Source organism: Oenanthe melanoleuca, chromosome 12, assembly GCF_029582105.1.
Source record: "Oenanthe melanoleuca isolate GR-GAL-2019-014 chromosome 12, OMel1.0, whole genome shotgun sequence".
Taxonomy (NCBI): Eukaryota; Metazoa; Chordata; class Aves; order Passeriformes; family Muscicapidae; genus Oenanthe; species Oenanthe melanoleuca.
The window spans coordinates 2,057,402-2,081,841 of NC_079346.1; the positions used below are offsets into that span (position 1 = coordinate 2,057,402).

Sequence of the window (24,440 nt, forward strand, 5' to 3'; positions counted from 1 at the left end):
AATCTACTAGCAGAGCTTTTTATAAGGGAAAAATTGGATTATACCTGATGGGATGGGACCCATGGCAGCAGAGTGGTTGGAGCAGAGGGATGGGACTGGGAATGTGGCTGGAAAACCAGCACAGGGAGACAAAGAGGGACATGAATGAGCAAAGTTTGTGTTGGACATTTCACTGAAGGCAATCTGGAAAAAACAATTATTAGGAGGTGATGACTCAACTGCAACAATTCCATTTATCTTATTGAGCACACCTTACCAAAAACTCCTGCTCTTCTGGGATCCCTCAGCATTTCAGAATTATTCCAGTTCATTCCATAAAGATGACAAATATTTTGTATCTGCTTTTCACTACTGAAAAATATTGCAGTCTATAAAATAGGTTAAGTAAAGAACCAGTGCACACCAGCATGATTAATATGACATTTTAATTGCTATGTCAGATCTATTTTCAAGTATTTAGTGCTAGGAACTGACAAAAGAAGTTCCTAATAAAAAGGCCTGAATGATTGAAGGTATTTAGAGCCCTCATTGTACTGTGCTGTCAAAATGTCCAGCTGACCTTTTCCTCATGGTAAATTTTTCCAAGGAAGATTTTATACAGGCTATTTTAATAATGCTGATTCCCCACCCTCCCCCTCAGTTTTTAGATTAGATAATGGTCAGATCTGGTGAGAGAAATGTCAAATCCTTTCCCAGACTCTGGATTTGGCCAGGGGCACTCAGTGTGAAGTCTGTGGAACCTTATTGAAATTTTTAGGTGGATATTTCTGAATGCATCATTTGCCATCATTTTACATTTTCAGTTTGAAGCAATCCTGGGAGTGTTGTCCCTCCCATAAAGGAGCAGAAAAGGAGGATATGGAAAATAACTCAGTGGAGGGAGGGTGGGACAGTCCTAGGCAGGAATAATGCACAAATAGTGGGGGAGTCCTGCAGAGATCACCATCCTTGCTGGAATAAAATAACTCTGTGGCCACCAGACCTCAACCCTCCATTGCCACCCACCACAGCCCTGGCAGTGCCCGAGGCCAGGCTGGACACTGGAGCTCCCTGGGACAGAGGGAGGTGTCCAGGGGTGGCACTGGATGGTTTTTAAACCCCCTCCCAACCCAAACCATTCTGGGATTCTGTGCTTCCATGACATTGTGGCTACATCCCAAAAAAACTCATTTTTTGGGAGCGCTGAGATGCAGCAACCCTCAGGCACATCCAGGGCGATTTTGGCAATTTTTAATTTGGAATAAACACATTGGTTTATTCCAGCTCTGACATATTTTTGAGCAGGGAAAGCAAAACCATTGGTTTATTCAATTTCTCACATCTTTTGTGCTCCCTGGGCTGACAAAAATCCAAGGAGGGGGAGGCAGGATCCCCTGACACCACCCAGTGGGTCCCCAACCTTCAGTCAGCAGATTAATCCTCCCTCCTATGGGCCCTGCAAACCACTGGGGGAATTCTCCACAGCTGAGGCACAGGCAGATATTAATAAAAAAAACCTTTTTTGCACATTTACAGCACATTTGTTCATGGCTGTGATTTAGAGCTCGGTGTCAAGGCTGCATTCCAACAACCCACAGAAAACAAGGGGTTTCTGCACTCCAGGATAATGTTGATTTAGGGGCTGGTACAATAACACACATGGGCTATTTTATTTCATTTCATGGCATTCCTATTCAAAAATTGCCCCATAAAGAAGGGAGAAGATGTTAAATAAAGTTTAAATGCTCGTAAATCACAAAGAAGCATTGTGCTCAGAGTGAACAGAAGCATTTGGAGAGGCTCAAAATTGCTTTTTTCATGGAGAAATATTTTGTTGATGTGTTAAATTCAAAATGAAAATCCCTGACTGTGAGTCTCTTTCATGTTGTGGTACTTTGCTTAGGTTATCAAAAGAAAATAGGTATTATTTTTCCAGCTGTCTGAAAACTTTGGCTGGTTTGTGATTTTCTCTAAAATCTGCTAAGTCTGGGCCCAAAATTCCCTTTACTGAGCACCTTTAAATGGGGTTTTCAGTTCAGGTTCTTGGCTGTTAAAAACCAGGAGCACTGCAGAGTTTTTCTGTTGTTTTCATTTCAACTCTGGTTTTAGGGGATTTGTGCTGTTCCTATTTCCAAAGTTTTTCCTGCAACTCTAAGTGACAAAACTCTTTTTTGACCCTTTCTCTTTTCTTTTTAATGAAAGCTGCCAGCCATGTGAACTCTTTCCATTTCAGCATCAGCTGCTTTAATAACATTTCCACATAAAAAGAGCTGGACTTTCAGTGCTTTGGGCTGCTCAGACTCAATTTGTCCTGGTGAAACACAAAAAAAAAAAAAAAAAAAAAAAAAATGGACTGGGGAGCTGAAGAGGAGAAAATGAACTTGCACAAGTTCTGCAGTGATTTAGGGAGGATGGAGGAGCTGGATTTCAAGTTTTTCTCTTTGGCTGCTTGGTTCTGCTCCTGGGGCAGGATTTTCACCCTGGAATCTCCAGCTCCAAGGGGATTCAGCAGGGGAACAGATTCACTCCTATTCCTGAGGCTCCTCAGTTGTCCCTTTTTAAAAAAGGGCTGCTCCCATGGCAGTGACAAAATGGAGAAATGCTGAGGGTAAGGATCCTGATTTGGATCTCTACAGCCAGAAAAGAACATGAGAATAAATCAGGAGAAGTGATTCATTGTTTACTTCCACCACAAAGAAAAATGTTTTTACTTCATTAAGGTATTATCAGGATTTTTAATAGCACATTCATTTATTTCTAAACCATTCTCCTCTTTTGAAAGCTGTGCTAAACTCTCCCTAATAACTCCTGTGATTAGGAACATTGTAGAAATCCCAGAGGACAGAATTCTAAAAGTGACATTTTATTTCCAGAGCCTCCCTGTAATTAAGCATCTCTCAGACCTTCTGTGGAGCTGTGACTGCTCAGCAGAAAAATCTCTTTTCACTTGAATAAGAAGATGTTTTGGGTAAAGTTAGCAAAGAATTACATTTATGTTATGAAGTAGAAGAATTTCAGATTCAGTTTAATGAAGGGGAATAAAAGGTTCCTGTTGTTTAATGGGCACAGAAGGTCTGGGAGTGAGCAGAGGTGCTGCTGGACACCTGCTGGGGAGGGATGATGCAAAAAGCTCTTCCCAAACCAAATAAGAGTGATATCTATAAAATATTTTATTGGATTGAGTGGGGGTTATAATATCACCAGCTGTAAGAGATCTTTAATGTTCCTTCCAACCCAAACCATTCCCTGATTCTGTGAAGAGCTGTTTTCTAGGACATCAATCTCTGCCATGGGATCTTGAAATGATTTTATAATTTTTGAGTTTATTTTCTGCCAGATCAGCCCCTGGGCTCTGTGAGGAATCAGAGAGTCAGAAAAAGGTTTGGCTTGGCAGGGACCTTGAGGAGGTACCAAAATTTTGGGGTTTCCTCTGTGAATGTGCATTCCCATGGGTGACAAACATGGTTTAATGGGTTCTTTGAGGATTCCCATGCACAGCTGAACTTCTTTCACTCATTCATGTGCTGACACATCCTCACCCCCATTCCAACAGTCCCCTTTTAAAAAAATATTTGGGGTATTTGGTTATCTTGTAGTTACAAATATTTACAAAGATGGCACAACATGGATCTGAGAGTGGAGAAAAGAAAATAAACTTCAGATCAAAGTGAGAAGGAAGAAAAGATCTCCCAGTAATGACACCAGGCAAAAAAAAAAAAACAAAAAAAAAACCACAACTTTTATCAGATGTAGTTCAAGTTGGCAGGAGTGTGGCTGCAAGTGTTGAGCTGCATCTCCTGACTTGAAAGCCAAGCTCTGGGGTTGAATTTGTCATTCTGGGGACTCAGGAGATGGAAGGGCTTCATTAGCTGCTTTTATTTATATTTCAGGACTATGAAAATCCATGTTCTTCTCATTTACCTTCACACCCAACCCACTGATGAATCCACACTTTCAAGCCACAGCAAAGAGTAACAAAATCAGGAGAGACCAACTGATCCTGCCTAATGACAGATTTCCATCTTCCCTCAAAAAATATTCAGTGTCTCTGGAAGGTTTGTTGATTAGAACACCAGAACATGAAAAATCCTTTGAAATGGATTTGAAAATATGTAAAGTATAAAAGGTGCTGTTATTTCAGTTCTGGTTCAAGACTTGCTGATGCCACCAAAAGTTTTTTATGGAATTCACTGGGCTTTGTGTTTCCTTTTATTTAAGTTCCCTTTTTCTGCAGAAAATAGCACAGGGCACTTCAGAAAATGTGTTTTATGACACCTCCTCTAATACAGACAAGTGCAAGAAGTAAACAAATAGCTTTTATTTAATTGAAAGTGTTTTGGTTTTTTTTTAGCAGGATACATTGAAGAACATGAGATAAATAATATCCACATCACAAGAGTTTGAAATCTCTCCTCCCCTCCCTGGCATCAGCTTGCACAGGTTGATATTCCATTAAAATACTCTTCCAATAACAACTCCTTGGAAAAAATTTAACCCACCCACGTGTCAATCCCAAATTAGGTTTGGCACCACTCAGTTTCATTAATGCAGGTTGATTTATCTGTTCATTTCCAAGCCTATTTTTAAGAAAAACATGGAATATCAATACCTAACATTTTCCTAATGACAGAGCACTTCTACCTCCCCCCCCCTCCCCAGTGTTGCTTTTTCTCAGGAATGTTGGTTATGGTGAAGAATTAAGATAAAATCTACACTTTTTATTTTTATTTTTGAAAGTCCATGGCAGGGCATTGCTGGAACCAGCAAAGAAAAGGATTTAGAAGAACAGAACTCAACAGCAGGATCCCAGATGTCAATGTGTGGTTTATCCTTTGGGATAATTTCATTGCTCCAGAGCTTAAACCTGTGAAAATATAAACAGACAGAGGTAAATCTGTGTCAAAAATTAGTTTTTCATTGCATTTTAGCTTGACAGCAGTCTCAGTTCTTTTTTTCAAAGTGAAACATATCCACAAATGTTATTTCTATTTATTTGTTATTAAGTTGTAGTGGCCATTTTGTGGAGTAGGGTTTTGGATCAACATCCCACCTTTCCTGTGAGCATCTTCTTTAAGAGGGTTTTGACTGTTTTGTTGCAAAGAAAACTGTGATATAGAACTATAAAAATGCTTGCTTTTCCATGAATAATAAGTTATTTATGAGAGCAGAGGCTGCACCCTGGGCCAGCCATGGCACAGGGCTGAGATCTCTGTCCCAGCAGCAGCTCCAGGGCAGATTTGGGGTCACATTTTGTGTGAGAACTTTGACTTTCCCAAGAAATCTTATTCCTCTGTCCTTCCCTGACCTCTGCATGCCAGGGCAGTGGAGACCTGCACTAAAAATGAGGTGTGGAGCAAAACTCTTTCTCCTCTAATGAATGTGAGAGCATCAGAGACAAATTTATGGGAGCCAGCACCCAAAAGCACCAGCAGGGAGGACACCTATGGCAAGGGAGGAGCTGGGAATCTGCTGTGCTTAGAGGCACAGATTTCTTCTTATGCAACAGCATTCAGAGGAGGGGGGAGAAGAATCTCTCACTTACTGGATATTTTTGGAATCCTAATTTCCTCACTGCTGCTGCCATCGCCACCATCGCTGACGGTTCTTATCTCGATGAGATAATCTTCTTCAAACGGGACCAGCAGTTCAGCTGAAGTGTTGTTTGTCTCCAGGATATGGGCTTTGCTGTGCCTGTTCTGTCTGTACAGAATCTAAGGGATTGGAAAATTCATTCAGTTTTAAGTTTTAATGGTTTTTTTTTTTTTTTTTTTTTTTTTTTTGGGGGGGGAGCGGGACTGAGAGATTCTTGTGTCGTGTCTCAAAGTTTTCAGAGCACTCTCAGCATCCTGCAGGGTGTTAAAAGCAATTTTAAACAGGGGAATAAATTCTGCAAGATTTTGGGGCGGGTCCCACAGCAGGGTGGTTTCCTAGAACTCAATTCTGTGCTGCAAACAAACTTTAAAATAAATTTGTATTTCCTTTAAAAATAGATTTATAGGAATGTTTTCTGGTTTATTCACATAGATCTTGGTGCGAGTATCTTCCAGTCTCTTTTTTAAAGATACATTTATGAACTGCCTGAGAGTGAGAATGTTTTAAATGTGGTTCATGACTGTCTTTAGTGCTTAGAAGACTGTTCTCTATTTCTTGTATATTTGTGAAACTCCTTCCCTAGAGGTGTGAAAGAAAGAAAACTTAGGTAAGTAAGATTACAAGGTGACAAGAGAAATACAGGACTGGGGACAAAAAAATCCCTCTGTTGACATAAAGAAGTCCTAGTCTGAATGAATATTTGTATGAACATCAGCCAATACATCCCAATAAATCCAGAAAATTCAGTGTTCCAGGTAATGAACACTCACCTTCCACCAAACCTCTGTACCTGCATTTTAACCAAAATTTCTGATTAATGAGATCAAGAAATCACTTACTTTGTAGCCCAGCACCTCAGACTCATTCTCCATTGTTTTCACATGCTCCCAGTTCAGGCAGATTTTGGAATCTGTCAGCTTCCAGGCAATGTTAGCTGGAGGTTGGCTTGGTGCTTTAAAAAAAAAAAAAAAAAAAGATAATGATAATAATGAGATAAGCTGAATATTAAAATATTAATTTTCATGGTGTAGCTGAATGAGCTGCTGATATGGGAGTAGCAAATGCTTGGGTGATTCAAACCTAAAAGAGCAAAAAAACCATTTTGCAGTCCATCATTGCTCTGGTATTAGTCAGAAGAAAGATCTATTCATAGCACAGAACCTCTTACTGTGAGACTTCATTTGCAAAATTAGGCACAGCCTGACAGTGTCTGACAGTTCAAGCTATATTTGAGAGATTTTGTGGAAGGAAAATGTTGTTGCTTTCTGTATTTCCATGTCCTAGAGGATGTTTTGCTGTCTGGATCTCAGAAAAAGCTAAAACCGAGAGCAAACTACAGGAGGCAAGATTTCCATCAGCCAGGACAGGTTACAAAGAGCTGCACATGAAAGTCTCCATGTGATCCACCACGAATTTCAGAAATTCTCAGCACAATAGGCTGAGAGCAGCTTTTTCAAAGGCTTTTTTATGCCTAAGTGGGAGGACTTTGAAAATTTGCCGACAAGTGAGTGGAACCGAATCCCGTGTGAACACGGGAGGGTGGAGCTGAGCCTTTGAGCTGGAGCTCAGATTTAGGACAGCACATTCTCTCCTGCTCCATGGCACAGGAAAGAAGGGTTGAAACAGAGGTAGCAACGAGGAGAGATTTGGAGGAGCACATTCCAGCCCTGATTTTGAATGGTTTGGCTCTGGGATCCTTCTCTTCCCTGCTGTGTGCTGGTGATTGATGGATGTCACTTGGAAGGAGCAGTTGATTTGGTGATGATTTCTTTCATTTCCCACAGAGGTAAAACAAATTGATGGGCCCTGATGTTTCATATCCATCGGCCTCATGGCTTTGGAGAAGTTTAATCCATCCCTCTGGTAGGGAATGAGGTGTGGGTGGAGCTCCCAGGTGAATATCCAGGGATGTCCTTCCATCAGCCACACTGACAGTGTTGGAAAAGATTCATTATGAAACATTTATCTACTCTCACATTCATCAAACTGAAAATTTACTTAAATATGGCTTGAAAGCTCTTTGTTGCTTTTAGGAAACATTTTCTATAAGGAATTGGATAACAAAATAGTCACAAGAAGAAAAGGATGTCAAGTACTTCATTGGCTGTGCAATCATTCAGAAATGGGTGAATCGTGGCTTTGTCCAAAGCTTTTTGACATAGAAACTTAAATCCATCTTAATTCATGATCTTGGGGCTGAAAACACACCACAGGAGGATTTGCAAAACAAAATTATCTGGCGTTATTTTCAGCCAAAAACTGGAATAAGTGGTAAGAGCATCCATAGGAATATCTGCAAGCAAAACCAAGCAGTTCCAGGTCTAAGACTGGCAGATTATTTCCTCAATTTTTTTCTTGTAATAAACATACTTAAGAATAATAGAAATCCCAAATATCTGCTCAAATTTATTGAGATGCTGATGTAATTGTCATGGTTTAGGTAACGCTTGGCTTTGTTGCTGTATGGAGCTGAGGTTCAGCCATGCAAGTATTTCTAATATATATGTATAATATTGATGTATTTAGTGTGTATATGTATCTATTTGTAAGGGAAAAAGAAGGGGAAGATGAAAAAATAAAAGGAAGAGGAAGATTAGGAGGAAATGGACATTTAATAGGAAAAGGAGAGGGAAGGGGAAGGGGAAGGGGAAGGGGAAGAGGAAGAGGAAGAGGAAGAGGAAGAGGAAGAGGAAGAGGAAGAGGAAGAGGAAGAGGAAGAGGAAGGGGAAGGGGAAGGGGAAGGTGAAGGGGAAGGGGAAGAGGAAGAGGAAGAGGAAGAGGAAGAGGAAGGGGAAGGGGAAGGGGAAGGGGAAGGGGAAGGGGAAGGGGAAGGGGAAGGGGAAGGGGAAGGGAAAAAGGAAAGATGAAGATGAAAAGGAAGAGGAATTTCTGAAATCCATGCCATGTAAAGAAAGAACCAGAAGACAACATCTCCTCACAGAGCTACATCCATATCTTGAGGATATCAATTCCACCTCCCTAAGTAGTTTTAACTTGAACCAGGATGTCACCTTAGACCTTTCATCGATCTTAGAGGGGCACATTCAATCAGAATTGCACCTCTTTGGCAGAAGGATCATTTCAGCATTGCTGAGTCCCTGCAATAATGGGCTGAGCTGCAGCAATCCTGGATGCTGAGCAGCAAGACAGAGCTATTACTTTGGAGCTCCATCTCCTGCTCCAGATGCACACTGTTTATATTCTCTTGACATATTGTCTCTCCTCTTATTGCAGGAGCTTGCATCTTCCACAGACAGAGCTTGAAATTTTAATCTATATATTTAAATATTAAAAAGGTTATTTTGACTTTAATTTTTAAATGAGCCATTAGCACTATCCTGAATTTGACAGAAGATAAAGTAGATGTAAAACAAAAGCAAATTTATTCCTTCTGTGTTTTGTCATTTGACTGCCATGTCTTTAACTTGTCTTTCATACAGATTCACATAGGAATAGAGGGAAGAATTCCCAGAGATGAATCTATTTTCCATTGAAAAATGGACTGTGAGAAAAGTAATGGAATCACAGAATGGTTTGGGTTGGAATCACACTTAAATTTAATTTCATTCAGCCCCCTGCCATGGGCACAGACACCTTCCACCATCCCAGGTTTCTCCAAGCCTCATCCAACCTGGTCTTGGACCTTCCAGGGATGGGTCCTGTTTGATCCTTTCAGAAATATCTTTTCTGGCTTTATTTTTGATTGGTTTATTTACAATAAATACCGGTTCTGTGGCAATTAAAAATCAGTTAACTCATTCTACAAGTTGTTCCTATCTTGCACTTGGAGTAATGGCATGGAAGAACATATAGAAAAGAGAGAAACTGGTGAAACTCAGCAGAAATATTTCCCTTTTATGCTAAAGGGCAGATCAATAATTTACTGGGAAAATAAAGTCTGAGGAAAATAAAACAGCAGAAGGCTTTGCTTTTAGTATTAAAAAAAAAAAAAAGAAAGACTAAATAGCATTTATATTTATGTAAACTTTATGCTGTATTCTGAGTTCAGAGGTCTCAAAGCCCCTCTGTGTTTGGTGCATTCAGCAGCTTCCTTTGAAACCCCCAAACCTGCACAGCCTCCCCCAGAAACTCTTCCTTGACCTGTGGGACATCCTTCCTTTACTGAGTCTCTGAAATCCCCTGGAAGGAGAGGGCTGCTGTTCCAGGGAAAACAGAGATCCTTCCTCGTGGGCTCTGATTCAGGACAGGAGGAAGTTTCTCAGTCACGGATTTTGTTGCCTGATTTATGAAGAAATTCAGGATTTAGGTTTTTTCCCATTGAAGCGTTTGGCAGCGAGGGGTCATGGTGAGCTGGGATGTGCCTGTCCCAGCTGGGAATTTGGGACAGCTGTTGTACCAAATCCAATACTCACGGGATTTTTTGGTGGTGACATTGACTGGGGGGCTGGAGGGCCCTGTCCCTGCAGTGTTGTAGGCTCGGACTGCTGCAAAATACACGGTGTTAGCTCTGAGACCCGTGATGTTCTTGGCTGTCACATTCCCACTGACTCTGACCTTCCCAGCTGTGCTTTCCTTGGGATCATCTATCCAATATAAAACCTGAAAAGGGAGAACAAAGAACAATTCATTGTGTTCCAGGAATTAGAGGCTTGGCTGGGAAGCAGACATGTTGACAAGGAAAATTTCGAGGAATACAGGATTTTTTTTTGTACTCCCATCTAGCAGGATGTAAACCCAGGCATGAATATTTATAGAGAAGCAATAACATTTCAGAGACTGAATCCCAATTAAGGAACTAAATTAAATCCTTAAATTTACAGATGTCCAGAAGGAACCTTTGATAAGGTAAGGAATGATAAAAGCTTTGTTGGTTTTATGGTTGAACACAATGAAAGAAAACCTTAAGAGATACATTTATTTCAACCATCTAAAAGGTTTTTAATTATTTTGTATCCTGGCTCAAGTTTTGATTCAGTGACACCTATTTAGACCTGCTATTTTTTTTTTCAGTGAGTAATTAGTTTAGGAAGGTTTGTGGACTTCACATCACTCTTATTACCTCCATTTGTACATTGCAATGATAGGACAGAATTTAAAGTATTTTTGACTAGTTTTCCTCTTATCTACAAGTTTAAAAAATAAGTAAAAATGCTTCACTGTGCAAGTAAAATGACCAGGAACAATATCTAGCATTACTTAATCCTGAAATCAAAGAATAATTTAGGTTTAAAAATATCTTTAAGTCCAGCCATTAACTCAGCAATGCCAAGGCCAGCACTAAACCCTGTCCCCAAGTGCCACATCCACACACCATTCAAATCCCTGCAGGGATGGGGACGCCACCACTGCCCTCTTCAAATGTTTGAGTTAATGGTTGGACCTGATGGTCTTAAAGGTCTTTTCCAGCCTAAATGATTTTATGATTCTAAGGGGAGGGAGAAGTTAAAAGCCTTTCAATGCATCACAGCACAAGCTCTGGGTAGTGCTGGAGGATGTTTATCCTGCCCTGTCCTGTCAGCAGTGCCACGTGTGCTGTCCCCAGATCTGAGCACAAAAACCCTGGGAAAGAACTGCAGTTCTGGGCTTAAATCCTCCTGATTATCTCAGGTGGGTTTCTGTTAGTGAGAGCCAGGGGAAGAGCTCACACTGCTGCCTTGGTGTTGTTAGGACACTGCTGGGAGCCAAGAAAGCAGCCTGTCTCAGGCTGCTCAAGGACAAGAAATTATAACAATGATTAAACACCCACTGGTGATGCTTTGCAGAAAGCATGTTTTCAAAGAGGTGTTGCCTTCTTGGACCAATGAGCCTTTTCTACTCTGTTTTGCACAAACTACTCAATATAACTGTAGTGATTCTTTAAATAAAAGCTCTCTTTTGCTTCTCCATTACACGAAGGACTTTGTTGCATTTTCCTATAGCCACAATGCAACACCTTGGAGGCAGCAGTTGGTTGATTGGGAGGAGGAACCAGAAGGCCAAAAGGATTCTGGATGGGGAAGGGGCATCTTCAAGGTGTCAGGGCCCCTCCCCTGGGCCAGCTCCTCAGCTGGTAGCCCAGCCCCTCACCTCGTAGCCCAGCCCCTCACCTCGTAGCCCAGCACCTCAGCTGGTAGCCCAGCCCCTCACCTCGTAGCCCAGCACCCTGCCCGTGTGCCGGTTCCAGGGGACGGGCAGCCAGGACACCTCCACCGCCGCCGCCGACACGCTCAGCGCCGAGGCTCCCGCCGGGGCCATCTGAGGCTCTGGGACAGGGAAACACAGCTGGACATGGTGTGGGCACAGAGACAGGGGAGGAGATGCTGGGGAGCAGCAGGAGGAGCCCCTGGTGAAACCAGAGCTTTGCTCTCCACTTATGGTGGAACGTCGGCAAAATGTTCTTTTCAAAATTGGTCATTCCCCATCTGCTGGAGCAGATTTTTGGAAACTGGCTGCACTGAGTGGTCTGAGGAGCCAAACCCTCTGAGAGCAACACCTTTGAGAGTCTCCCAGTTTTCCCAACACGCTCAGCAGGAACACCTTGGGACAAAATAGTTGAAACAGGCCCTCTACTGAAAATCATTCTGTAAACTTGCCCCTTGCTATTTTTACTTCAGTTTCCCATCTCCTGCCTCACGTCTGTTATAAATATCCAATCAGCAGGTTGAGCAGGGTCCTTAAAAGCCCTGAGAGATCTGCCAGATCATATCAGTCCCCTCTTGCTGCTACACACCCATTCCTACCAGGAGTAACTTGTGTTACCATCCTCTCCTGAGTAGATGATGGAAATGGAGCTCAGGGTCCCTTCCCCTTCGTTGTTGTAGACACCAACTTTGACCTCGAAAGGAGAGAGGGGTGTGATGCTCTCATTCCTATAAACATATTTGCTGGATTCCACCGAGGCCACGGCAGCTTTGGTCCAGGTTGTTGAGCCAAGGGGACGGAACATGACGATGTAGCCAAAACCTTCCCCGTTCTGGAGCTCCTCTGACACCGGCTGTGGTGACAAGGCAGTCAATAAAGGTTTGCATGTATCCACAGTTTTAATTGAATCTTCATCCCCTGACTATATTTTAGTGGTATTGATTTAGTTGGCTGTGCCTTGGAGAAGATAATAATGTTTGCCCCATCTGTCAATGTAATATTGAAATAAAAATCAAAATAATAAATCTATCAGGGCAATCAATTCAGAAACTAAAGATCTGATCAGCTCCATTAAAGTTGTCTCTTTCAGGCATGAAGTCTGCAAAATTAAAAGCATTTCACTCAGTACAAGTTGTAGCTTGTAGATTTTTTTTTTCCCCCAAAGGGGCATAGGAATGCTAATTTTAAATAAATGATTTTAAAGGAAAAAATGAGTTGGGAAGGAACAAATGTACACAAAGAAATGTGTGTCAGCTGTATAATTGCCTGCCTCTGAGTACAGTACTGGTGTATTTTTTTCAGCAAGGAGAAAGCTTCAAGTGCATGAACATATTCTTATTTAAGTTCTCAGAACAGAAATGTTCCTGCAAGTCAACATGGCAAAATTAATGTTTCTATTAATAACATTTCATGTCAAGATACGTATGAAAGGCTCAAACTGAAAAGGCAATTACAGCAACATCGTGTCCAGCATGAAGTTTGGTTTTTCATGGGATAAAAATACTTCCACATTCTCAAAGCAAGAGGACATTTATGAAACAAAACCAGGATTAAATGGAGAAAGAAAGTGTTTTTCAATAAAACTGCATTTATTTCAGAGGCTTGCATCAAAGAAAGGGGCATGGAAAAGCAGACATGGAAATGGAAAAAGGACAGAAAAAGGGTCAGGACCTGAGTCCTGGCTTCAACCTCTTCTTCTGCAAACTCTTGGGAGCACAGGGTGAGATGAAGGGGGAAAATCTGGAAGCACTTCAGAAGATTTCAGGGCACTTATCTTATTTTTATCATAAATTCCTTCTAATCATAAAAATAAAGATAATAAACCTGGCATTTAGAACACTTGTCTTTCCTTCAGTGCTTTACAAACACCCAGTTTTCCCCTTTCCACCTCTTTTCCAGTCCTGAGAGAGTTAAATGTGAGAGATGATGGCTCACTGGGGATTTACAGGAGTTCAAGCTACTTTCTAGAGCATTTAATTTGTTTTTGAGGCTTCTGTGACCTCAGATTTAATCAAGACATTTAGTGAGTTCATCACAGAGAGCCGCAGAGTCGTGTTCAGTGTTGTTAACTGGCCATAATTAGGATTTCTTCTGATTGTTTTTTGGGACACACCATGGAGTCCAACAGGATAATTTGATTGAGATCTCAGGTTGTTTTCGATTTTCATGTTCATCTGCTCCCAATGACACAGCAGAGTGAAAGGTGCAGATGGAGGAAAACTTAGTTCAGGGAAAGTGGAATTTCACTCTGCAGCATGGGGAGGGGAAAACATCAGTGGGGTTATTTATCTAGTGGGGATTTTTTTTTTTTTTTTTTTTTTTAATTTATTTTGGTCTGATTTTTCCCTTTTTGATCAAGCAGGTGTCCCATCACTTCCCAGGCTTTGCCAGAGGCTGCCTGCCCTCATCCCAGTGTTGGTGGGAAGCTGCTGGGAGGCTGAAATGAGGCTCCTTCCCACAGCTCTCACTCTCTACTCTCTGAAATGACCTGCACTCACCCTTTGCAACTTGTCTGGCATTAACTGCTCTGAAAATGTGTATTCTCTGCTCTTGCTGGAGTGCTGGAGAATTAAAGGGCTCATCTCCTTTAACGCATAATAGGATATGTCTTGTCAGCACAGTGTTCCAGAATGGAAAACATGTAAACAAAAGTAGGAAAAATGTAAATGCAGAAAACGGCCAAGCAGATTAGTGTGTTAAGCACCTCCTGTACAATGGAGATAAGAGGGTTATGCAGACTTCTAAACATCTTTACAACACGCCTCTTAAACTGTTTATTTTTATAAATTGTTCCCCATAACACAGAAAACTTGCTGTATATCTTACAGGCGGTTTGCTCTCCACATCCAGGGTGAAATCCAGGCTCCACCAAAGCTGGTGACCAAAAACCTTTGGATTTCAGCAGGGCTGTGATTTCACCCACGGATTCTTCCCTGTTAGACCTCAATTAGAGGTTAATTGAGCCAGAATTACCTCCCAGGTGATGACCAGCTCCGAGCGGCTCCCTCCTCCTCCGCTGATGTTCGTGGGGGCCACCACAGGAACTGGAGAAGAAAAGGGGTTGGTGCTTTCAGCTGCTTCCCCAGGGCTGTCCTGGGGCCAGTTTAGTGCCTGTATGGCTGATGGGGACAAAGGGACAGAGGGCACCCTAAGGAATTCACAGATGGCACCCACTGGGGGGGAGTGCGTGGGGAAAAGCCAGGGGAAAAGCAGCCTTGTATTTTCTCAGGCTGCTCAAGGAGGGAAAGAATTATAACAGTGATGAAGAACCTGCTGGATGCATGACAGACGTGATGTTTTGGTGAAAGTGTGTTTACCAGGGGCCTTACCTTCCTTGCACCCATGAAATTGAGTCTGTTCTCGGATCTATGATCTAGTCTATAAAAGTGTAATTTGTTTCGTTCAAAAAGGGCTTTTTGCTTCTCTTCTGCCTGAAGGAAGTTGGTTGCTACATCCTTTTTGCCAGTCTCCTAGCCCAGCAGCAAGTGTGGGTCTGCTGGAGGGCTCTGCAGAGGGATCTGGAGCCATGGGCTGGGACACGGTGTGAGGCTCAAGCTGAACTGCAACGTCCTGCTCTTGGGTCACAACAGCCCCATGGAGCACTCCAGGGTATGGGAAGAGAGGTTGGGAGCTGGCCCAGCAAAAAAGGACCTGGAGGTGCTGGGACAGCAGCTCAAGGCAAGGCCAGGTGTGCCCAGGTGTGCCCAGGTGTGCCCAGGTGTGCCCAGGTGGGCAAGAAGGGCGAGGTCACCTGGAGCAGCCACAGGACCAGGGCAGGGATTGTCCCTCTGCACTGGGCACTGCTGAGGCCACACCTCGAGTGCTGTGTCAGCTCTGGACAAAGCTGTGATCAGCCAAGGTTGGACTCACTGACCCTGGAGACCTTCCCAAGTGGGTGATCAGAGATTTCCTACCTCACCTGCAGCCATGCCCCCTCTCAGCAGGTGGAACAGGGATTGCATTGCACAGCAGCCTGTTTGAAACGAGCTGAAATGATGTTTACACATTTTCAAAGGCTGAAGCCATAGATGTGTTTGATACATGAGTACCCTGGTTCAAAAAATTAATTAAAGAACTAGGAGCATCAAGTATCTGACATTATTATGCCTCATCAACTAATTGGCAAAATGATGTTCCATTCAGACTGTAGCTGCAACACTACTGATTTACTAATTATGCATTTGTTCAGTAAACATGTTGTTGGAGCAATATATTAATTTTTATAATTGGTTGTATGCTTTTCTTAGCAAATTCAAAACTCTCAAGTTGCTTTTCTCCTTCTCCCAAGACTGTAAGTGTCCAAAAGTTGTTTGATTTAAAGTTGGATTTCTCCAGGGGTCTCATGGTGGAGAGGCAAAGAAAAGATCAGCATTTCCTGCCTCTTGCTTTATATTTCTTCTATAAGGTCCCTTCCAACCCAAACCATTCTATGGTTCTATGACATCTTGTTCTTTTTCATAAGAGAAGAGGACATCCCTGGAAGGGGCAGAGACAGGAACCCTCTACAGGACATTTGGAGGTGCCATCTCCAAACCCTATCTTCAGAAATGTCAGGATTGTTTTGTCATTGTCTCCATCCAGCTGTCTGAAAAGCTGATGTGTAGGGTGAGAAATGGGTGGGATGTTCACATCTCAGAAGCTTTTTTTTTTCAGAGATTTTGGGCAAGCTTTGCCATATCTGCTTGTCCTTCCCATTGACAAATGCACTAACCTAGCTGCAATAAAAGCAGTAGTGCTTAGAATTCCCAGAAACTGATATCAACCCATAATATAATTTCTAGATTCTAGCCCATGTATAAATATTTATCAGATTTCATCCTCTAGAAATGGGAGGAATTCCAGGATAATTATGCTGTGCAGCCTTAAGAGTGAGTGCAAGTGCAGACAGCCTGGGCTCCTCTGGAGGGTTTCTCAGAGCTGTTCATTTTTGTCACCCACAATCAATGTCTTTGGGCACATCAGAAGCAAATGATCTCAGACTGACAAGAGCTGCAGGGAAACCACAAAACAAACTTTCAATCCTGGTGTTTCAGTGTTTCATGAACCAAGTGATGCTCAATTAGCTCTTGTGTTAAATGTGTTCGGTGCTTACTACATTTGCACGGGGAAAATTTTGTGCTGTGGTTCAGCAGAGCCTCAACTGGGTCAGAGTTGAGAAACAGATGAAAATTTACAGCTGAGTGCACCAACAGAGGCTCAATTAATTCTCAGCTCCATTTTAATGAAATGAACAGTGGCTCATTTGCATCCACAAATCTACTAATGCTCAGATTTCAGCTGGCAAAACAGTTATTACAACAGCAGAGCTCAAATTCACCCTTTCCTGGCCAAGTATTTGCTGTCCACACTGCCCTGTTGATTACAGTTTCCTATTCTGATTAAAAAAATTGGATAAGTTGTTATTTTCCCACTGCACTGAAATGTTTTGAGACAGGAATTTACAGCAGTGAAGGAGTTAAGCAGCTAAAACCTGAAGTGAGTCTTTCTGTCTCTTTTGTTAAACTTCAGACAGAGCTACACTGTAAGGAAATAATCTTCCTTGTGTTATTGCCATGATAAATAACAATAATTTTATTGTTTCTTTCTCCTTGTCGCCCCAGTCTTGTGAATCCCTTAAATAAATAAATAAATAAATAAAAGTTTTAAAAGATGAAAGCGTTCACTGCCTGCCTGGTATTAAATATCCCACTTTGCAAAGCCCCACGGTGGTAACACCAACAAAAACCTTCTCAAGATTAATTCAGTCTTTGTGATCAATCATGTAATGGAGAATATTTATTTGAGATACTCTGCTGGGAAATTTAAAAAATCTGACCTCCTCTGGAAGGTGCTGGGGGTTGGAACTAGATTATCTTTCAGGTGCCCACAGATCCAAACCATTCTGGGATTCTATTCCCAGAAACAAATGGATTCCACATTCTAGAAGAAATGGATTTTCTTCTGTGTAATGTACAATACTGTATTTTGAGTTCTGTCCTGAAATGCAGCTTGCCAAACTTCAGAGCTTGGCAAATGAGATAAACAGAGAAGACAAAGTGGATTGTAAAAGCTGCTTCCATTTTACTGCTTTCCATCCTATAAACACTGATTTTATAGGTGGGAGAGAGTTGAAAAGCAGGGGCTGGGAGGAACATAAAACAGACCAAAGGTTTGGGCTGCAAATAAATTGTACCAAACTGAGCAGATCAAAGGACTGGCAGTGTTGGTCACCCAAGAATGAGGCGGCTTCCCCTGAGGCTCCAGGTCCCAGAAGATAAATGAGTAAAGGTCAGACAGAAAGGGTTCCAATCTGGAGTCAGTAGAAGCTGGTTGTTTCATTGGGCTTTGGATGCTGCCATTTATTTCCTCCAATATCCAGAGTTAAAATTATCCTGTTCCTCATGATGCTCCTGCAGCCAAGGAGTATTCAGAGAGTGGAGTTATCATTTCATGAGCAGGGTGAAAACTCGGATTTAACTGGGAGAACAACAATTGTTCTCCCAATTGCCTGAGTGAAAGGTTGGTTGGGACACACCAAAGGGAGGAACATAGCTTCACTCCATCTTTTATCAGGGAATGCCAGAATGGTTTGGGTTGGAAGGGACCTTAAAGCCCAAGGGCAGGGACATGTCCCGCTGTGCCAGGGCGCTCCTGTTCCTGTGGAACCCTGCAGGAATGAGTGGCTCTGCTGCAGTGAAATGCCCACAGTGAGGCCTGGGGCAGCCCAGCAGGAAGCAGGGCCTTACCTGCTGCCCTGGTCCTCAGCAGGGCCGAGGGGCTGCTGGGCTCCCCGATCCCCACGCTGTTGCTGGCGACCACCCGGAACTCGTACTCAACCCAGGGGCTCAAATCCACCACGGTGGCCTGGTGGCTCCTGCCATTAATGACCTCGGGAGCTGAAGGCAGACATGACACCAACAGTGGGTTTTGGAGGTAATTGATGGTACTACAAAATAAAAAAAATCCAAGGCGAGTCCCGAATTGCTCACCTGTGGCCACCGCCTGCCATCCCACCGAGAAGGGAGTCCTGGTCTGGACACTGTAGATCTGCACTGGGCTGTTGTTATCTACTCCAGGCTTCCAGGATAAGCCAGCAGTCGTGCTAGAAACATGTTCAACTTTAACATCTTCTGGTGGACCTGGGGGGCCTGACACGATCAGCATTTTAAGAGGAAGGCATTGGGAAGAGAAGATTCACCGCTGGAATGGGTTGGGCAACTCTTACTCCCTCAAGTCAGAGGAATTATTCATGAAGCTGCAGTGTCATAAAAGCTGCACAATCCCTAAATGATGGCTCCATGCCTGGATTACATTTTTATGAGTCAGGAAAATTAATGTCTTGATGTCGCTAACATGAAAACTACAAACAAAGGAATGATTTCTTTTTTTGTGTCTGACAAAGAAAGGCACCCAGTGCTGCCTTTTGCTGAACCATTGAACATTCTGAGAATTCCAACTGAATTCAATCAAAACTGAGGCTCAGAAAGAATGCAGGATGGTGCACTACACAGATTTCTGATTTCTCTCCGGGTTTACAGATCTGCTCCCATGACAGCATTCCCTCACTGCTGGCGGTAGAAAGCTGAGTTAGAAAATATTATTTCACATTATCTCCAAATAGGGGAAAGGAATGAGGTCTTTTGATTTTCCCAGCCTGCACAGTGACCCAGAGATGCCTGAAGGAAATTGCAACACTGCTGAGATTCGAGCATTGCCCTCTGATCTGTGTGGCCCAAAATTTTTTGCCAGAGAGACCAGGGCAGAACTGCAGAGGTTCCCTGGGTTGGCTGAACACCAGCATCTGGCTGGCCACAATTTTTGGGGCCAAGAGTAAAAGAAAGAAAACATTTCACTATTGAGATGTGGAATTGACATCCTAGGAATGATTTAAGCAACAGTTGATGTAAAGAATTCCTGATTCCTCTAGAACACGTGTGTCTCCCTTGCAGACATACCTCTCACAATGATATCTGCTGTTGCAGATTGACTGTCCAAAGAAGTTTGCACCGTGCACACATATTTCCCAGAATGATGTAGCTGAATATTTCTTATCATCAAATCCCCAGCAGATCCCTGGAGAGATAAAAAAACCAAAAAAAAGCCAAACAACACAAAACTAATCACTCACAACATGCTTTCCATACTGGGCATTTTTATAAATTGCTCAATATTAATAAAAAATTCAGCTTTTAAATTAAAATATTCATAGCTATCATCAGTTTCTTTCATGGGGACATTTTTATTATGGCTTCTCAAATAACTCAAGCGTCTTTATGAAATTTAGGGAAGAAAAATAAACGGTTGCAGCCCTTGTAGAGAAACAGTGACTTGCCAGGCACACAAACAGAATTATGACAAACATTCGTGTCGTGTGGCAAAGAGTTTCATGCAGGAGTTTGGGAAACTGACCCTTCCAATCCTTTCAAAGTGATGGATTCCTCTGCTCAGGTCGATTCTCTGGCCATTGAAGGCCCAGGAGAAGAGCAGGTCCAGGGAGGGGTCGTGGGACACCTGGCACGGCAGGACAATGCTCTCCCCAACTGTTGCATCTGTGTCAGAGGGGGGAGTGCTGATGACAGTCCTTTCTGGGGACACAGAAAAATACCAGATTTTTAATTAAAGTGCTTATAAAAATAGTAGGTGTTGAGGGAGGTTGGTACCATTCGGGAAATCATTTCAAATTGGCCCAAATGTTCTGTAATAAAGGGAATTCTCTCTAATCTGGTGATGGTTTTACACCCCTCCTATGGCAGCAACAGCCCCATGACCACCTTGTGGGCCTGAGAGTGAGCAGATGTGAGAGGAATACCCTAAATCCGTTTATATTTATTTATATTTATATTTATATTTATATTTATATTTATATTTATATTTATATTTATATTTATATTTATATTTATATTTATATTTATATTTATATTTATATTTATATTTATATTTATATTTATATTTATATTATTTACATTTATATCTGTCTATATCTATCTATATCTATCTATATCTATATCTATCTATATCTATATCTATATCTATATCTATATCTATCTATATCTATATCATCTATATCTATATCTATATCTATATCTTTATCTATCTATATCTATATCTATATCTATATCTATATCTATATCTATATCTATATCTATCTATATCTATATCATCTATCTATCTATATCTATATCTATATCTATATCTATATCTATATCTATATCTATATCTATATCTATATCTATATATTTTTATTTTTATTTTTATTTTTATTTTTATTTTTATTTTTATTTTTATTTTTTTAGGGTTTTTTTAATTTATATTTATATTTGGAACACCCTAAATTATATTACTTCATAAAACCCATAATCAATAAGTATGATTTCAGTCAAAGGTACAGACTCCTCTTAAACCATGCTTGTGGTTCTTCAAACTTGAAGAATTCTCTCCAGAAACTGCAGCAAAAGCAAAATTGCTGCTCATCTCCACTTTAGACATCAACATCCTTAATCTGTATTAATGTCAGAGGTACTTTACTCCACAGCACTACCCAAGCTACAGCTTCAAAAAAGTTCCCAGGCAGGAAAAATATTTATTTGATAATTTTTAACCCATTACATCCAGACCCAAACTTGCAGCTCTCATGGAGAGAAGTATCAGCTTGCTGAAGGGGAAATAAATGGGTTTATATGGGTTTATATAGTTTTTTATTTATATAGTTGTGTTGATATGACTGGCAGACAGATTAGAGATAACAAGCACTTTGTTGTAAGCAGTTCCCCTGAATGAAGCTTTTGTGCATGGAACTGTTATAAAGTGCTGAGAGCTGAGGCACATGCAGAAAATGGGAGCAGAATCTCCTCAACAATGTTAATATGATCTAAAAGTAATGTGAGGAGAGGAGAAGGAAATGTGCACGAGCTGGGTTAGCTCAGTGCTCATCACAGCTTAACTCCAGAATTCAAGTGATTCCTAAATCACAGAATTCTGGTCAGGTTTGGGTTGGAAAGGACTTTAAATCCAATTCTTTCCCATCCAATCCCATCCACTGCCCCAGGGTGCTCCAAGCCCCATCCAGCCTGGCCTTGACACTGCTGTTAGCATAAGAAATCTCCTTTATTATTGACCTGAACCTGTTTATCTCCACCAAATAAATACTGAAAACTGCCTTTTTGGGAATTACACTGGGTCTGGGCATGAGGTGTGGTTCTTAGTAGTGATAACAAAAAATAAATGAATTTATTATGGTATTCCCATCCTCTTGCACCTCTTGTTGAATCCTCCTCATCCCCACTAATGCAGAATGTTCACTTGGGTGATATTTTTTACTTCTTTTATGGGCTTGTGCTCAAAACTTCCAGCTCAAATACTTTTAAAAGCTTCTTAAAAGCTCTTGGTTCTGCCTCATCCATTTATCTTGCTTAGCAACAGCAAACATGCATTATATGGCAAACCCCATTCCAGAGGAGAAAAGAGGGGAGATGTGAGTGCTGGAGGTGTAATAAAGACTTCTCCCACAAAAAAAAAAAAAAAAAAAAAAAAAAAAATAAACAACTCAATGAGCAGCAATAAACTTAATTTGCACATTAGCTATGCTTTCCCAAGTTCTGACATTTCACTTGAAAATAATGCTGAAGCAATGAGGCCTATAATTGAACAGCCCAAACTTCTCCAGAGGGGAAACAAAAACAAATGTTCCCTGCAAACAAGATCATTTTTATACCATGTTGTTACTCGGTGTTTTAATAAACTTCATAAATGCCAAACACAATAATGTTGGTTTTTTTTTTTTTATTTTTTTAATGGGATTTTCCCATATTGCCACAATGTATGGGACATGTGAAAGGGGGCAGGAGCTTCATGAAGTCAGAGCTGCTGGAATCCTGGAGCTCAGCAGGTTCAGCACCATCTCAGGTCACACTCTGAGCTGCATCCCTGCTAATTGCTAATTGCTCTGACAGAAAGTGAATATTAAAAAGATTTTTTTTGCCAGATGCAAAGTGAAGGAGGAGGTCACACTGCAGGCTACAGCCACCACTCTGATACTACTGAAAACAAGGATTAAAATAAAAAAAAAAGAGTTAGAAAATCAGAGAATCTTGGGTTGGAAGGGTCTTTAAAGCTCATCTCGTTCCACAAAAGAAGGAAATTCTGAAATACCTTTCACAATCAGGTTCCCTGAGTTTCTGGCAGTTCCAAACTGGTTTGTGGCCACACAGGTGTAAACCCCAGCATCAGCCTTGGAGATATTGGAGATCCTGAGGCTGCCATCCTCCAGGAACACCACCCTGGGGAAAACAAAAAAATGGAATTACAAAATCCCAGAACAGTTTGGGGTTTTTGTTGGATTTTAAAGCTCATCCCACACCCTGCCATGGACAGGGACACTTTTCACCATCCCCATGTCCAACCTGGCCTTGGAAACTTCCAGGGATGGGGAATCCACAACTTTCTTGGGCAACAATAGAAAAACAGAAATTAAAAAAAATAAAATAAATAAATAATAAAAAAAAACTTCTGGCAGAGGAATAGTAACAGAAATGCAGTGTCACTTTTAATATTTAAACATTTCCATTATGTTTTTTTTTCTTCTACAGCAAGCTGAATGTGTGTTAACCAATTTTCACCTCTGCTGCTTCCTAATTTCTACATTAGAAATGTTTTATTGGCAAACTGGGGTTGATCATTCACTTTTCCAGGTGACTTTCTCACAGCAAAATCTGGAATCTCAAGAAAAAGTCCAAAGACTCAACTTGCTACTTGTGTTCTATTTCGTCATAGTTTTGTTTTCTTTTTTTTTTACAGATCCCAGTGCTCCTAAGCCAAGCTAAGGTTGTGTGTGAGCCCAGCTGCCTGTGGAGCTCTGTCAGGATTATTAAAAGATATTATCAGTCTGGCTGAGATGCTCAAATGCCACCTCACAAGCCAAGGAGCCAAATCAAACCCATCACTGTCTCACAGGGTCCTCAAGCCACCCTGGAGTTGTTTGTATCACTTTGCAGAGTATTGGGGAAATTGCATTTAATGGTAATTTCAAGACCTCTCCGGGGTTTTATGGACAAAATTAATTTTTAAGCTTGTTCATATTTTTTTTTCCTCATGTTAACAAGGTGCTTTGGGATGTGATCAGGACAAGGATTGGATGTGGTTTCCTTGGATGAGCTGTCACTCTGTGCCTGGCACCCTTCTGCTGTCACAGACAAGGGCAGGACTTCAGGATTCCACAGAATCACACATCTAAAAGTAGAGAATTTTCAAATCAAAGCTGAATTGGCAATGAACTTTAGCACAGAAAATATAATTCTGTAATATTTTGTAGGGTTTTTCCCACATTTTTTTAACACCTGCTGCACCTGGCAAATGTGGAACTTGAATAAATTTTTTTTCTGAGTTTAGAAGAAATTTAAGACATGAAGGTCCTGGAAGTTTCATAAAAATGGGGTTAGGGTCTCTATGTGCGTCTCCTCTTGCCACTAAGCTTAACAGGCACCAGAGAATCTGCACCCAAATACCAATTTCCTTACACTCAAAAAAATTCAGTGTAAGCCACAACTCCCCAGGAAACCAGGCTCCATTCATTCACAGCAGCACTGCATCATTTTTTACATCCCTCATTTAATTGACATTTAACTCTAATACAAGGCTCCTTTCATAAAATAGAAAATATCTAATTCATGCATCACAGCTTGGGTATTTAATATTTATCACTAACAACATAAGATTGGGTGATGTACTGAATTATTAAAGGAAATGAACAATCACAAGAGCAGAAGCTGGAGCTGGCAGTAGCATCAGAACCATTAAACACAGAAAAAAAAAAA

The 24,440-nt window shown here is 41.3% G+C and overlaps 1 protein-coding gene across 1 annotated transcript in view; it reads right to left on the reverse strand.

Annotated features, from left to right (window-relative positions):
* Positions 1-4,274: 4,274 nt before the first annotated feature.
* Positions 4,275-24,440, reverse strand: part of LOC130258232 (contactin-6-like) — a 122,902-nt gene continuing 102,736 nt past the window's right edge. Inside the window, exons 12-23 of the mRNA XM_056501415.1 lie at positions 22,780-22,907; positions 20,041-20,216; positions 19,587-19,704; positions 18,621-18,779; positions 18,378-18,527; positions 14,626-14,696; positions 12,271-12,505; positions 11,659-11,774; positions 9,945-10,131; positions 6,411-6,523; positions 5,522-5,690; positions 4,275-4,843 (exon numbers count right to left, since the gene is read on the reverse strand). Of these exons, the coding sequence (XP_056357390.1) occupies positions 4,704-4,843; positions 5,522-5,690; positions 6,411-6,523; positions 9,945-10,131; positions 11,659-11,774; positions 12,271-12,505; positions 14,626-14,696; positions 18,378-18,527; positions 18,621-18,779; positions 19,587-19,704; positions 20,041-20,216; positions 22,780-22,907 (1,762 nt within the window). The 3' untranslated portion in view covers positions 4,275-4,703. The remainder of the gene's footprint in view (positions 4,844-5,521; positions 5,691-6,410; positions 6,524-9,944; positions 10,132-11,658; positions 11,775-12,270; positions 12,506-14,625; positions 14,697-18,377; positions 18,528-18,620; positions 18,780-19,586; positions 19,705-20,040; positions 20,217-22,779; positions 22,908-24,440) is intronic.